General features: G+C 40.3%; 1 protein-coding gene across 8 annotated transcripts in view; it reads right to left on the bottom strand.

Annotated features, from left to right (window-relative positions):
• Positions 1 to 16,949, bottom strand: part of LOC123999702 (protein NDRG4-like) — a 34,827-nt gene extending 17,878 nt beyond the window's left edge. For 4 of the 8 annotated variants that reach the window (XM_046305723.1, XM_046305741.1, XM_046305706.1 and 1 more), the window contains exons 1-3: positions 16,798 to 16,940; positions 15,303 to 15,376; positions 6,392 to 6,482 (exon numbers count right to left, since the gene is read on the bottom strand). In XM_046305723.1, the coding sequence (XP_046161679.1) occupies positions 6,392 to 6,482; positions 15,303 to 15,376 (165 nt within the window). In that variant the 5' untranslated portion in view covers positions 16,798 to 16,940. Of the gene's footprint in view, positions 1 to 6,391; positions 6,483 to 11,022; positions 11,164 to 15,302; positions 15,377 to 15,558; positions 15,620 to 16,797 lie in introns of those variants that run through there. The other 4 variants (XM_046305715.1, XM_046305750.1, XM_046305757.1 and 1 more) reach the window with 4 other exon arrangements.
• Positions 16,950 to 17,174: the final 225 nt, after the last annotated feature.

The raw sequence follows: 17,174 nt of genomic DNA, 5'->3' as shown, positions 1-17,174 counted from the left end.
CTGTGTGGGTCCAAACACAACAGACAGTAGTTAGAGAGCAGGAAAGAGAAGGCTCAGGGAAAGGAGAGACAGAAAGATGCCTTTCCCTGCCCGAAGAGTCAAACCAGAACCCTAGCATACCCCTAGACGTCAGTGCAACAAGAAGGACATGCTCTATAGAGGTTAAATACTGTATATAGATGTTATATGAAGAGGTTATATATATAGAGGTTAAATACTGTATATAGATGTTATATGAAGAGGTTATATCTATAGAGGTTAAATACGGTATATAGAGGTTATATGAAGAGGTTATATCTATAGAGGTTAAATACTGTATATAGAGGTTATATGAAGAGGTTATATCTATAGAGGTTAAATACTGTATATAGAGGTTATATGAAGAGGTTATATCTATAGAGGTTAAATACGGTATATAGATGTTATATGAAGAGGTTATATCTATAGAGGTTAAATACTGTATATAGATGTTATATGAAGAGGTTATATCTATAGAGGTTAAATACGGTATATAGAGGTTATATGAAGAGGTTATATCTATAGAGGTTAAATACTGTATATAGAGGTTATATGAAGAGGTTATATCTATAGAGGTTAAATACTGTATATAGATGTTATATGAAGAGGTTATATCTATAGAGGTTAAATACGGTATATAGAGGTTATATGAAGAGGTTATATCTATAGAGGTTAAATACTGTATATAGAGGTTAAATGAAGAGGTTATATCTATAGAGGTTATATATAGAGGTTGTATCCCTTTCTAGGGAGTTTTTCCTAGCCACCGTGCTTCCACACCTGCATTGCTTGCTGTTTGGGGTTTTAGGCTGGGTTTCTGTACAGCACTTTGAGATATCAGCTGATGTACGAAGGGCTATATAAATACATTTGATTTGATTTGATTTGATATCTATAGAGGTTATTAATAGAGGTTATATCTATAGAGGTTATATCTAGAGAGGTTATATATAGAGAGAGGTTATATATAGAGGTTATATCTATAGAGGTTATATCTATAGAAGTCATATATATATAGACAATATATAGAGGTTATATCTATAGAGGTTATATCTATAGAGGTTATATCTATAGAGGTTATATATAGTTATATATATAGGTTCAATCGGGTTAAATCTGCAGACATTTTATCTATAGAGGTTATATCTACAGAGGATATATCTATATATAGAGAGATTATATCTATAGATGTTAAATATAAGTTGTATCTATTGAGGTTATATCTGCAGAGGTTATATCTATATATATAGAGGTTATATCTACAGAGGCTATATCTATAGCAGTTATATCTACAGAGGTTATATATAGGTTATACCTATAGAGATTATATATAGAGGTTATATCTACAGAGGTTATATATAGGTTATACCTATAGAGATTATATATAGAGGTTATATCTATAGAGGTTATATATAGAGGTTATAAATAGAGATTATATCTATAGAGGTTAAATCTCTCTATATATATAGGTTATACCTATAGAGGTTATATCTATAGAGATTATATCAATAGAGGTTATAAATAGAGGTTGTATCTATAGAGGTTATATCTAGAGAGGTTATCCACTGTATATAGGTTAAATCTGTAGGGATTGTATCTATAGAGGTTATATCTACAGGGGAATATCTATATGTAGAGAGATTATATCTACATAGGTTATATATAGGTTATATCTATAGAGGTTATATCTCTATATATATATATATATATATAGAGGTTATATCAATAAAGGTTATAAATAGAGGTTATAAATAGAGGTTGTATCTATAGAGGTTATATCTAGAGAGGTTATCCACTGTATATAGGTTAAATCTGTAGGGATTGTATCTATAGAGGTTATATCTACAGGGGAATATCTATATGTAGAGAGATTATATCTACATAGGTTATATATAGGTTATATCTATAGAGGTTATATCTATATATATATATATATATATAGAGGTTATATCAATAAAGGTTATAAATAGAGGTTATATCTATATATATAGAGGTTATATCTATAGCGGTTATATCTATATATATATAGAGGTTATATCAATAAAGGTTATAAATAGAGGTTATATCTATATATATAGAGGTTATATCTATATATATAGAGGTTATATCAATAAAGGTTATAAATAGAGGTTATATCTATATATATAGAGGTTATATCTATAGCGGTTATATCTATATATATAGAGGTTATACATACAGAGGTTATATATAGGTTATACCTATAGAGATTATATATAGAGGTTATATCTACAGAGGTTATACATATAGGTTATAAATAGAGGTTATATCTATAGAGGTTAAATCTATAGAAGTTATATATGGAGAGAATATATAGAGGCTATATCTATAGAGATTATGTCTATAGAGGTTATATATGGAGAGACAATATATAGAGGCTATATCTATAGAGGTTATGTCTATAGAGGTTATATCTATAGAGGTTATATCTATAGAGGTTATATCTATAGAAGTTATATATGGAGAGACAACATATAGAGGCTATATCTATAGAGGCTATATCTATAGAGGTTATGTCTATAGAGGTTATATCTATAGAGGTTATGTCTATAGAGGTTATATCTATAGAGGTTATATCTATAGAGGTTATATCTATAGAAGTTATATATGGAGAGACAATATATAGAGGCTATATCTATAGAGGCTATATCTATAGAGGTTATGTCTATAGAGGTTATATCTTTAGAAGTTATATATGGAGAGACAATATATAGAGGTTATATCTATAGAGGTTATGTCTATAGAGGTTATATCTATAAAGGTTATATCTATAGAGGTCTTAAAGGGGGGGGGGTGAGAGGGATTACTTATCCTATCCTAGGTATTCCTTAAAGAGGTGGGGTTTCAGGTGTCTCCGGAAGGTGGTGATTGACTCCGCTGTCCTGGCGTCGTGAGGGAGTTTGTTCCACCATATATACAGAGGCTATATCTATAGAGGTTATATATACAGGTTTTGTATATAGAGGTTATATATAGAGGGTATTTATATAGAGAGATTATATCTATAGAGGTTATGTATATAGAGGTTATGTAATATATATAATAATAATATATGCCATTTAGCAGACGCTTTATAGAGGTTATGTATATAGAGGTTATATCTATAGAGATTTGTATATAGAAGTTATATATATAGAGGTTATGTATATAGAGGTCATTTATATATAGAGGTTATATCTATAGAGGTTATGTATATAGAGGTTATGTACATAGAGGTTATGTATATAGAGGTTATATCTATAGAGGTTTTGTATATAGAGGTTATATCTCGAGAGGTTATAGGTATAGAGATTATATCTGTAGAGGTTATGTACATAGAGGTTATGTATATAGAGGTTATATCTATAGAGATTTGTATATAGAAGTTATATATATAGAGGTTATGTATATAGAGGTCATTTATATATAGAGGTTATATCTATAGAGGTTATGTATATAGAGGTTATGTACATAGAGGTTATGTATATAGAGGTTATATCTATAGAGGTTTTATATATAGAGGTTATATCTAGAGAGGTTATAGGTATAGAGGTTATATCTGTAGAGGTTATATCTATAGAGGTTATGTACATAGAGGTTATGTATATAGAGGTTATATCTATAGAGGTTTTGTATATAGAGGTTGTATATAGAGAGGTTGTATATAACAGAGAGATGATATATATAGGGTATACTGTAGTTGAATCAGAACAAGCATCATTAGAGTGGTTTAAGAAAAAAAGTCCCCTAACCCTTAGAGATCCTGAAGGTGCAATCCTAGTGCATTCATATACAGTGGTTTCAGGAAACACAAAAGGATTATACATAAAAACACAGATGAGGTGAAAAAAAGAAGAAAGTTGTCACATGGTTGCATTATTATCAGAACACTTCAGCAGTCCATTGATAGAGGGTGATGCCATTAAGATCAGAGACACGACTAGAGAGAATAGGTATGTTATGCACTTGTTCTTAGAGGAGAGACAGCAGGTTAAGTGCTTCAGTGGGGCGGTCGGACCAGCAGGTGTCACTCTTGTCCTCTGGAGCCCAGATGTGACTGCAGTAGCACAGCATGGTGGGGGAGGGAGCTGTGGCACTGTGCTGGTGGTGGCTGGATGCATGTTGTTCTTAAAGAAGTTGAACATTTCTCTATATGAAATGATCCTGTGTGATTATCTGGAAGTTTGACACCCTGCTGATTCTATTACTATTGGCTGTAGGCCTCCATATTTATGTGACTCAGCATGTGTTGCAGGTGAGGATAAGCTATGTAAAGGAGCAACCAACAGCACAGCTGAAGGAATCCGAGATTTGGTGCCCCACTGGGCGAGGGGACCTGTCCCCCTGCAGGGCGTGTTCTGGGTGTGTAATTATGCACCCACTGGACTGATTGCGGGTCTGGCGGAGCCAGTGCCGCCTGATCACATGCCATTGTTGTTGGGGGTGGCTTGAGGAAGAGGGGGCGGTGAGGGGTGCAGGGTTTGCACAGGAGAGTGCGTTCTTACACCACCCTTGGTCTCTCTGTGTCATAAACACAAACAGAGCTGTGTTACAATGACTGATCAGTCCACCTCAGAGGTCCAGGTCGGGAGAGACCTGGAGGGGTGAAGACTACAGATGTAGGATCTTAATTTGAGCCAGTTTGCTACAGCAGGAAAATAATCCTGCAGCAGTAAAATAAACCTGCAGCAAAAGGAAATGTGATTTATTTTGTGGATTATAATTAATGGCCAATTTTTGTATGGTAATACATTTTAAGTTTAGGGCAAATCAAATATGACATTTTAAAGTGGAAAACCTTAAATACACTACACGTTTGCATTTCCTGTTGTGTAGGAACATTCTCATCAACAAAAGATATCAAATTAAGATACTACATCTGTCCCTAACAGAACTGGGAGGTCATGACCCACGTAGAGGAGGACAAGAGAGGCAAGGCTGTCTGGATAAGCTGCTGTCATGATGTCATCCTGATCAAATCAGAACACAGTCTTTTAAAGAAAATAATATATAATAATAATATATGCCATTTAGCAGACGCTTTTATCCAAAGCGACTTACAGTCATGTGTGCATACATTCTACGTATGGGTGGTCCCGGGGATCGAACCCACTACCCTGGCGTTACAAGCGCCATGCTCTACCAACTGAGCTACAGAAGGACCACAGAAAACAAATGAATCCGGGTCACACATCCACTCCACATAGCTCTTTACTTCAATATGCACTGCAAGTCCTCATGGTTAATTACCACTACGTAATAATCAGCAATAATCAACATTGCTTTGATTAACACATTTTTACTTGTGTTTTAACGGCCACTGTCTTGATATTGTCTGAGTAATCAGTTTCTCCACTCTGTCAATCATTATCAAGAATGTCAGTGAAGTGTGTAAATGACTGTGACATATCCTCTCAGACAGTTGGCATTTTAATCAATGTGATTAGCACTTCTTTTCTCTACTGATGCCACCTCTCTTCTGCTCCTCATGTTCAGTCACAGCATTCAAGAGTTTACTGAATGACTTATTATGCTAAGAGAAGTATACTGTTGCAGTCACTGGTTTTTGTAAGATCTTGCAGCCTCTCAACTCCCCCATCCTTTCACACTCCTAAATGTGAATATTAATGCAGCGTATGATGAATCCCTCCTACACAATTAAACACATTTTCTGTTTCCCAACCAGGACACACACAAATACACTATTATATCAACTACACACACTCGCACAAAGGCACAAAAATAAATGAGCATTCCAATGCATGCACGCACAAAATGACTAACAAAGGGCCTCCCGCAGTGGTTAAGGGCGCTGTACTGCAGCGCCAGCTGCGCCACCAGAGACTCTGGGTTCGCTCCCAGGCTCTGTCGTAACCGGCCGCAACCCGGGAGGTCTTTGGGGCGACCCACAATTGGCATAGCGTCGTCCGGGTTAGGGAGAGTTTGGCCGGTAGGGAAATCCTTGTCTCATCGCGCACCAGTAACTCCTGTGGTGGGCTGGGCGCAGTGCACACTAACCAAGGTTGCCAGGTGCACGGTGTTTCCTCCGACACATTGGTGCGGCTGGCTTCCGGGTTGGATGGCGTTGTGTTAAGAAGCAGTGCGGCTTGGTTGGGTTGTGTATCGGAGGACGCATGACTTTCAACCTTCGTCTCTCCCGAGCCCTTACGGGAGTTGTAGCGATGAGACAAGATAGTAGCTACTACAACAATTGGATACCATGAAATTGGGGAGAAAAAGGGGTAAAATTCAACAACAAAACAACAACAAAAAACTAACAAACACACACACACACACACACGCACACACACATGCGCACACGCACGCGCACACGCACGCACACACGCACACACACACACATAAAGAAAATGCTCACCATCTCAGTGTCTTGTCCTCTTTGTTCTTGCAGTAGGGGTTTCTCCTCAGTAAATTGCTGCTCCTTCATCCCAGCCATCCTGGAGAGCAACCTGCAATCACCATAGCAATGCACACCTGAGATTACATAGCCCACTTTGTTACTTTAGTAAAACCTCTTAAATCCATCCACCAACTCAAATCCCTGCAGCAAACCCCTATCATAAGGTTTCTTCCCCCAATAATTATCTGCAATATATCAATCATGGTTTCTGTGGCTGGGCGAGTCCATTTTCTACTTTTTCCAATATAATTGATTCACCAGCCTCCCAATGCTTCCTTAGTCCCTTTAGGTTGGACATATAAAGGGAGGTGCACGGATGCACAGTATCTGAATGGAGAATACATTCTGGTGTACATTAGAGAATACATTCTGGTGTACATTAGAGAATACATTCTGGTGTACATTAGAGAATACATTCTGGTGTACATTAGAGAATACATTCTGGTGTACATTAGAGAATACATTCTGGTGTACATTAGCGAATACATTCTGGTGTACATTAGAGAATACATTCTGGTGTACATTAGAGAATACATTCTGGTGTACATTAGAGAATACATTCTGGTGTACATTAGAGAATACATTCTGGTGTACATTAGAGAATACATTCTGGTGTACATTAGAGAATACATTCTGGTGTACATTAGAGAATACATTCTGGTGTACATTAGCGAATACATTCTGGTGTACATTAGAGAATACATTCTGGTGTACATTAGAGAATACATTCTGGTGGAAAACAGATTTAACAGTAGTAGTCTGATCTCTTTGGGTCTCCAGTGGTTTCAGCTCATGGATTGGGTCATAGACTGTTGAATACAGCAGGTCTGAGGACCCAGCCAGACAGTCAGACAGTGAGCTTCCCCATTAGGATATAATTCAACTCCAGCAGTGTGGCTGATGTCAGTGGACACAGAGGCACTGCTAAACCCATTTAGAACAGAGCAGAATGTAACCTTTATTTAACTAGGCAAGCCAGTTACAGTTTTTTACAATCACTTTGAAACAAATTTTGGAACCTTGATGTCATTTTTTAAAACTCTAGACACAAAACTCATAACCAATGATCAAATTGCAAATTTTTCAAAACTCTAACACTTTTTCCAACTGCTTGGATACAATACACATACAGCAAATATCATCTGTTCATTGAACTAAAATCACCTGTTCAAAATGACACAACTTAACATCAAAGTATTACCATTTCAAAATGCAATTCACACATTACATCTGAGATGACTGTCTATTCATTTCATTACAATGATTTAACTATCAATTGATACAACTGCTCAAAATGATAAGTAACTATTACATTACTCTTAATGCATAGTTTTATGGAAACTGACGAACAATATTCCATGTTTAGATCATGAAAGTTTCAGGATAACGAGATCCATTGACACCAATTATCGTGGAACATGAACCGATTGGACGACATTATCTATGGATGTAATATTTCATCATAATTCTTTATCAGACACTGTTTCTATGGTCCCATGTATCACTTTTCCAGACCATGTTTTCAGATTTGACATTACTGTACACTCACCGGCCACTTTATTAGGTACACCTATCTAGTACTGGGTAGGACCCCCTTTTGCCTCCACAACAGCCTGAATTATTCAGTGTTGTATGTTAAGAGATCCCCTTCTGCACACCACTGTTTTAAACAGCTGTTATTTGAGCATTTGTGGCCTTTCTGTTAGCTTGAATGAGTCTGGATGTCCTCTGACCTCTCTCATTAACAAGGTGTTTTTCCCACAGAACCGCCTCTCACTGAATGTGTTTTGTTTATCGTACCATTCTTTGTCAGTCTCTAAACTCTAGAGACTGTAGTGTGTAAAAATCCCAGGAAGGCAGCTGTTTCTGACGTGCTGGAATCACCATGTGTGGCATCAACAATCATACCACGGTCAAAGTTGCTTTGATTACTCATCTTGCCCGTTCTAATGTTAGGTCGAACAACAACTAAAGCTCTCTACTCTATATACTCTATATATTGAGTTGCAGGCAGCCACATGATTCGCTGTTCGAATGTAACCTTCCTTGATGAGCTAAATCAGGTCTGTAGAGCTGATGGCATGACCTCTGTCACTGTGTGGGATTATGTCAGGTTCCACCATGCTCAAATGGTGCAAGCATGTTTTCAGGCCCATCCACAATTTACCACCCTGTACTTACCCCCATACTCTCCTTTCCTTAACCCGATTGAGGAAGTTTTCTCCACATGGAGGTGGAAGGTATATGATACGCGCCCTCACGAACAAGCCACCCTTCTCCAGGCCATGGATGACGCATGCAATGACATCACGGCAGACCAGTGTCAGGCCTGGATTGTCACGCCTTGGTCATAGTGTTTTGTGTTTCGTTATATATTTGGTCAGGCCAGGGTGTGACATGGGTTTATTTTGTTGTATTTCGTATTGGGGTTTTGTAGTTATTGGGATTGCGGCTGAGTAGGGGTGTAGCATAGGTTTGGCTGCCTGAGGCGGTTCTCAATCAGAGTCAGGTGATTCTCGTTGTCTCTGATTGTGAACCGTATTTAGGTAGCCGGGGTTTCACTTTGTATTTTGTGGGTGATTGTTCCTGTCTCTGTGTAGTGTTCACCAGATAGGCTGTAATTAGTTTTCACGTTCCGTTTGTTGTTTTGTATTTGTATCAGTTATTTCATGTATCGCGATTCATTCATTAAAGACATGAGTAACCACCACGCTGCATTTCGGTCCGACTCTCTTTCAACAAACGAAGAACGCCGTTACATGGATTCGCCCGAAGATTCTTCCCAAGATGTTTGGCTAATGAAAACAACCATTGTGATGTGGAAGAGAACCTGTGGCCAAATCCACAAGACAGAATTGATGGAAATGTAGAAGTACAGTAATCAATGTTTTGTTTTTTACAGTAAGCCAGGTGAGGAACACTGCAGTGATGTTTTACAGTAAGCCAGGTGAGGAACACTGCAGTGATGTTTTACAGTAAGCCAGGTGAGGAACACTGCAGTGATGTTTTACAGTAAGCCAGGGGAGGAACACTGCAGTGATGTTTTACAGTAAGCCAGGTGAGGAACACTGCAGTGATGTTTTACAGTAAGCCAGGTGAGGAACACTGCAGTGATGTTTTACAGTAAGCTAGGTGAGGAACACTGCAGTGATGTTTTACAGTAAGCCAGGTGAGGAACACTGCAGTGATGTTTTACAGTAAGCCAGGGGAGGAACACTGCAGTGATGTTTTACAGTAAGCCAGGTGAGGAACACCGCAGTGATGTTTTACAGTAAGCTAGGTGAGGAACACTGCAGTGATGTTTTACAGTAAGCCAGGTGAGGAACACTGCAGTGATGTTTTACAGTAAGCCAGGTGAGGAACACTGCAGTGATGTTTTACAGTAAGCCAGGTGCTGAACACTGCAGTGATGTTTTACAGTAAGCCAGGTGCTGAACACTGCAGTGATGTTTTACAGTAAGCCAGGTGAGGAACACTGCAGTGATGTTTTACGAGGAACACTGCAGTGATGTTTTACAGTAAGCCAGGTGAGGAACACTGCAGTGATATTTTACAGTAAGCCAGGTGAGGAACACTGCAGTGATGTTTTACAGTAAGCCAGGTGATGAACACTGCAGTGATGTTTTACAGTAAGCCAGGTCAGGAACACTGCAGTGATGCTTTACAGTAAGCCAGGTGAGGAACCTGCAGTTGACCTTTAACAGTTTTTTATTTTTTTGTTGCTAATTATTTTTGCTTTGATTCAAAGAAACCTGTTGTGATTTTATTGTATTTCATCAATAAATGTCATATTTTGTTCAATGTGTCTGTAGTATTCTCTCTACTAGTCTTTTTACAGTGATGTATTTACACGTAGTAGCATAAAGAAACATGTATCACATATTTTGTACTACAAAATTTAATGATTGTACGAACAACTACACAGTAAAACCATCGGTATCTTGTGTGTGGGTGATCTAAATGAATGTTACTATGGTATTTCATGGTAAATGAGTTATTTGAACCAATGATTCTGCAAGTGCAAGGTTTCTTTAAAGATATGAATGCACAATGCAGTGTTTTGAACATTGGACAGCCTGTGTTACAAGTGATGACCGTTTTGAGTTTTGTGTCTAGAGTTTTGAAAAATTACCACAAGGTTCTGAAATTAGTGCCAAAGTGATTGTCAAAAACTGTAAGAACAAATTCTTATTTACAATGATGGCCGACACTGGCCAAACCCGGACGACGCAGTACCAATTGTGCGTTGCCGTATGGGGACTCCCAATCACGGCCAGGTGTGAACCAGCCTGAAATACAGCCAATGCACACACGGACTCACACACTCAAGCACAAATATGCGAGTGCACACACACACTCACAGTTGCATACACATTATGCATGCACACACAGACACATCAACGTGTTCATTGTCTAGTAAAACAAATGCAACAAGATAAAAGAAAGCTTATTGAATAAAACATTTACAGATGAGCAAGACGTAAAGGTAAAGAAGCAGTAATGAGAGGCTGCCAGCACAATAAGCATCTACAGTATGGGTAATATGGAAACCTATGAGACTAACAACTAGTCCTTCCTGGATTAAATACCTTACTGGCAGAAATGTAGACTCAGGTATCACCAAAAGATTTTCTGTTTGAGTCTCCCTCCCTTCTTCACACCGTGACAGGTTGTTTAATGACTGGGATGCAGTAAAAACAACAGCTGGACAGCTCTCTCTCTCTCTCTCTCTCTCTCGCTCTCGCTCTCGCTCTCTCTGTCTCTGTCTCTGTCTCTCTCTCTCTCTCTCTCTCTCTCTCTCTCTCTCGCTCTCGCTCTCTCTGTCTCTGTCTCTGTCTCTCTCTCTCTCTCTCTCTCTCTCTCTCTCTCTCTCTCTCTCTCTCTCTCTCTCGCTCTCGCTCTCTCTCTCTCTGTCTCTGTCTCTGTCTCTCTCTCTCTCTCTCTCTCTCTCTCTCTCTCTCTCTCTCTCTCTCTCTCTCTCTCTCTCTCTCTCTCTCGCTCTCTCTGTCTCTGTCTCTGTCTCTCTCTGTCTCTGTCTCTCTCTCTCTCTCTCTCTCTCTCTCTCTCTCTCTCTCTCTCTCTCTCTCTCTCTCTCTCTCTCTCTCTCTCTCTCTCTCTCTCTCGCTCTCTCTCTCTCTGTCTCTCTCTCTCTCTCTCTCTCTCTCTCTCTCTCTCTCTCTCTCTCTCTCTCTCTCTCTCTCTCTCTCTCTCTCTCTCTCTCTCTCTCTCTCTCTCTCTCTCTCTCTGCCAGCAGCAGTTTCCAAACCTGTCTTTGTGTAGCATGAACACCCTTAAACTGACAAAACCCAGATGCAGACAATCCAAAATAAAAGTAATTTGCAGATACAAAACCACTCCTATCTTTGTGACAACACTGTTGCTGTTCTCTGTTTGAAAGTGACCTTTGCTTATAAGCATGACAATGAGCCCATGATCAGTTTTAATTAGGAACTAACCAGCCACCAGCCTCATCAATCTGCCTGCTTAACTCTCTCTCTCTCTCTCTCTCTCTCGCTCTCTCTCTCCCTCCCTCCCTCCCTCCCGCCTTATATAAGATGGCTCACTGTGAAATCAATTATCATTACACAGTCTATATTTGTCCCTGTTGACACTGTTTCAAACCCACTGATTTTGGTTTAGATGACTCATTACTTTTATTTGCTAGCTGCTGCTTTATTTCATATTCCCTAAATCCACAAATATGATTGTAGATTTTCTCTGAGGAACTATTCATCGTACTAATGAAATGAAATGAGTGGAACTTCATTTACCTAAAATGAGTCTGATCGGAAACATCAACTTCACTTTTCAGTGATGCAGGTGGTATGTGTGTGTGTGCATCCATGGTCTATGGAGTCAAAAGGGTCAAGTGCTACTTCTAGGTCTCTTTTCATCCAGTGTGGGCCGAGGTCTGCTCTCTGAATCTGCTCTCTGAATCTGCTCCATGAATCTGATCTCTGAATCTGATCTCTGAATCTGCTCTCTCCCAGTAAAAAGAAGATGAGGTGAAGTTTATTTTTCTCCGTGAGGTTGAAGATCTTCCTTTTACAGTATTTGGTCAAGGAGGGTAAAATAAATCTGTCCTCCTTTCTCATCCCCCTCTCTCCCTCTCCTCTGTTCTTTAATCGGGCCTCGGTTCTACCCAGACCCCAGACTTTGTTGCCATGACAACTTCCAGCAGCGCTGTCGGCCCAGCCTGGCTGGGTTCTAACAGGATCTGGTTCAGCCTCTCTTTTCCTTTTAACGTCATCTCATTTCCACCAGCTGGTCCCCCCCCCTCAGCTATCTCAGTCTAGCTGGCAATGCTCCATTCCCACCCCATTATGTATATCTAGTGTAACAGCACTCTCCCACTCTCATGGAGTTCATAGGGTGCAGAGCTGGAGGGTTACTGAGAATCTCCCTCACAGGCGGATAAGGTCCATTCTGTGTGACTCATATCTGTGATAGAGAGTGAGTGAGGCTGAGTGTGAGGGAGGGAGATAGACACAGCCAGGGTCTGAAAGAGGCTATGGGGAGATGGGGACGACAAGGCTGTGGGAAAAGCATTCTGCTGGACAGGAAATCAATGGGATGTGTATGTGGGGGGAAGCATCAGACCAAATGCACAAATTCAGAATCAATACCTGGAAACTGGGCCAGGTTCAGTTCTGTGTTATGTTTGTATACAGTGTGTGTGTGTGTGTGTGTACAGTGTGTGTGTGCAGTGTGTGTGCAGTGTGTGTGTGTGTGTATGTGTGTTTGAACAGTTTGTTTTTCCCATAAATTGAGTAAAACTGACCCAGCGGTGATCCCTAAAAAACATCCAGAAAGGTACTGCGACTTGATTCATGTTTTTTAAGCCTTCTTGCTGTCAGTAACATAATTAACTCTGGTCCGGCTGATTAATTAGCCATATGGACGATAACATTAGAGAGGATTAAAGGCCAACTCATCCAAAGGAGAAAATTGACCTCTTGCACTCAGCAGCAGAGAGCACAGACAACACCTTCACGCTTGTGGAATCTAACAACCCAAGAAACAAAATCAATTAAACACACTAACAAATTAATATTGGAGAAAGAGAGGAAGGGAGCACAAACAAGAACACTGGTCATACCTGAGGCTTTGCGCTCACCTATGGGACATATTCCTACAGGACTGGCCGAAAGTGGTGCACTATAAAGGGAATAGGGTTCCATTTGGGAGGCAACCCTATCTCTATCTATCTCCATCTCCATCTATCTCCATCTCCATCTATCTCTATCTATCTCTATCTATCTCTATCTATAGCTATCTCTATCTATCTCTATCTCTATCTCTATCTCTATCTCTATCTCTATCTCTATCTCTATCTCTATCTCCATCTCCATGTATGTGCTGCTCCCAGAGCTGGCATCAGAGACAGCCTGATAGAACAGTGGCCCCTGAGGAATCCACAGGCCTGTCGCTACAGCCTGCATGACCTGGCTTGGCCCTGCCTCCTGTCACTAGGTACCCCATGCTATGGAGCAGAGCAAGCTGGACAGAAGGGCACGGCATATGACTCTCAATGGGACCCGTGCAAAACAGAGAAGGAAGAGGCAGGGGAGCTCTTAAAACCTTCCCGACTGACCACTACTGTTTCAGAAGAGTTCATTTTTTATCGCTGCATTCGCACTTGTATAGCAAAAGATGGATCTCTTAATGATTTTAATATTACATGTGATAGGCCAAGTGTAAACGAGCCAATAGAAAGTACTATAAGTATTGTAGGTAGATGTAGAAGTATCTGCCCTACATTGACTGCCCTGATCTTGGAAGCTTCTTGGAATCTCTTAGAAATCCAGCCCTGTTCTTCCACCTGACTGTCTTATTAAAGGTTACATAGCGGTGGATACCTACACCTGCCAGAAAATCCTGTTTTATGTCATGGTACAGTATGCTGCCAGGCCCTACATTAGATGTCAGATGTCAGCCGTTAGTGACAACAGCCTCGCCCAGTGAAGGCACACTCAATGACCAATACGTCAACTAGCTACATCATTCCCTTCAATGAAATCACCCATTCTCTGTCTATTCTAAGCTAAACAACCACAACCGTTTGACCTATAGCATGCAATGTCTCTTTATTGCCCCCCAAACTCGGGTTGTTTGATTAAGCCGCACAATTTGTACTTGAGATATTGAAAACTAAAAGTAGTAAGTAAGGTGGTTAGTCTCAGGAAACAAATCCAAAAGCCTAAACAGAGAAAATATGCAACAGGTTTCAACCACTTGATACCTTATAACAAAAGACTATCAAGGAGATGATAATACTGAGTTTTTAGACTATACCCACAAACCCTAAAGCAAGGACATGATTAGCATGCAAGATGTGTGGAACATGCAGTTCTGTCCAGACTGATACAACACGGTACAGAAACAGCCATGGCTGGGGTTCAAAGTTGATTGATGGTAATATAACACACATAGAGAATGTGTGCTGTGATGATTGGCTACAGCTCTTCTGACTATCATTAATGGGGCCTTAATGGGGTGATAGTGAGATACGATTCATCAAATGATGTCTTGGTCCAGTGCTCTGCTGTGATTGGTCCATGGCTCATGAGTCTCTTTCAACTTTGCCAAAAAGTGCTGAATGACTCAAAAGACATGTTCCGACACCGAGCAGCAATCAGATTCATGAGTTGTGGTCCAATGCTCTGCAGTGATTGGCCATTGGCTTGTACTCCAGCACAATGAGTTACGGTCCACAAGCTAGGCCTTGGTGTGGAACACTGCAGTCATCAGCCCATGACTTTAAGAAGGACAGACAGTGAATGGAAGGAGTGATGTACTAGATGCCAAAAACACAAGTTAAGGAAGCTATATACAGTACATGAAGTCCATTCCAGAAGGCACTACGTACATGGTCTGCAGCAGGCTCTGCGGCACCGAGCAGTTAGCCTTTGAAGAGAAGTTCCAAAACAATCCGGGCCCCATCTATCACCACAAAATAAAATCATCCAGTGGCAATTGAAAGAAAGAGGGGAAAAAGTGAACAGCAAAGTTTAAGCCATATCATCATGACTCATAGGTTGATTTGTACAGTGACAGGAGCAGAGCAGCTTTACATGGAGGAACAAACACACCGGGTATATTGCTCTTTGTGGTTTTGTTCATACCCAGAAGCAGCAGAGAAACAGACCTGGTTCCGTACAGTGGGCTTTGTTGAGCTTGCATATGCTAAAGGACAAAAAGTGAACCTCATAACTGTTTTATACTGTACAGGGTGAGAATACAACCTAATAAACAGCGTGATTTAAATAACAGGAACATTATGTCCAATTTTTAAAGCGTTTGATCCTATAATCAAATGTACAGTATTAGGGTTCTGCACTAGTCTTATATAATACAATGAATTGGGGCTGCACCAATATGATTTCATATTATCTTGTCGACAGAAACTGTACAAATGAACAGGACATATTTCTCACAGGGTGAAAATCATACATATCAGCATTTACCTTCAGCATGCCATCCTTTTTCTGACAGATGGTGATCACTCACAACATGTCAGGCCTAACATTCAGCCTCAAATCGCTACGTTTTTCCTACAGGTCCCAGTGTGAAACTACCATTCAACAAGGCAGGCGGCCGTGCACACACAGCATGTAAATGAACATCTACAGACACACACAGGCATCAAAGGAGAGGCAACAGATATCCAATTTAAATGTCCTCTGATGAACTCTTTATTGAGACTGTAAAACTTGTAACAGTCTATTTGGACCAGAATATCAACTGTCTTGCCTCTATCTCTAACTCTGCCACATACAATGGCCTCAGATATGAAGTGTGGTTCTTTTGTGATTTGTGTGGCTGCTGTTTATTGAAGGGTAGGGTAGAACGTAAACCGTGTTCTACGGCTGACACACAACTGAACAACTCAAAGCAGTTCGCTAGCCCCTTTAACTGGAAAGCAGAAGGCCTGCACCAGGTAAGAAAGTTGTCTGTATATTCTCTACATGACTTGTTAATACGCAGGCTGCCAGGGACGACTAAAGGCAGGACTGATCTATATGACGCACTCCTGTTTCTAGGGTTAATCAATTCAACCTGACGACCTCATACTCGCGCCAATGCAGAGGCTGGCACACTGTCCTACAGCACTGGGACACAGTCAGAGTCTCACTTGTACAGCTCGGAGGAGACAGTAGAGGATCTGGGGGGCTAATGTCTCTGCTCTGTATGTGCAGTCAATTCCCTCTCCAGTCATCTATGTAATATAACATCCTTTATGCACAAACAAAAGAGTTAAGTCAAGCTTTGCAGAAATGAGTTCTGTCATTCTATCTCATGTAGGTCTTTTGTTATCTGATCCAAACTGAGCACAGTGAACATACAAACAGATAAGAACTTACCTGCTGTGGTGGTTTGAGCTGCTAGGGTGGCTGTTGATGCGTCTGGATTTTGCAGTGCGTCTGTTTCCCTCTCTCTTCCCCCCAGTCTGTTCTGGTCTGTGTGTCTGTGTGTGCTACAGAGAAAGGCTGTCTACTCTATGGGTTCTCTGCTACCCTCTCATCCTCCCTCCAACTCCCTCCCTCCCTGATAATAAACAGAGAGCACGTGTTATCCCCGATGATGCAGCATGAGAGCGCCACCACACTGACAGATCAGAGGCGAGGGAGGAGAGAGGAGGGGAGAGGGTGATGAAATTAAACAGGGAAGAGTGAAAGTGAATGGGAGGTAAATTAAATAGAGGATAGAGTTAAGGAGAGATGCTGAGAGCCTGCTTGAG

The sequence above is a fragment of the Oncorhynchus gorbuscha genome, linkage group LG02, assembly GCF_021184085.1.
Source record: "Oncorhynchus gorbuscha isolate QuinsamMale2020 ecotype Even-year linkage group LG02, OgorEven_v1.0, whole genome shotgun sequence".
In the NCBI taxonomy this organism is placed as follows: domain Eukaryota; kingdom Metazoa; phylum Chordata; class Actinopteri; order Salmoniformes; family Salmonidae; genus Oncorhynchus; species Oncorhynchus gorbuscha.
This window is presented reverse-complemented; position numbering and strand designations above follow the sequence as displayed.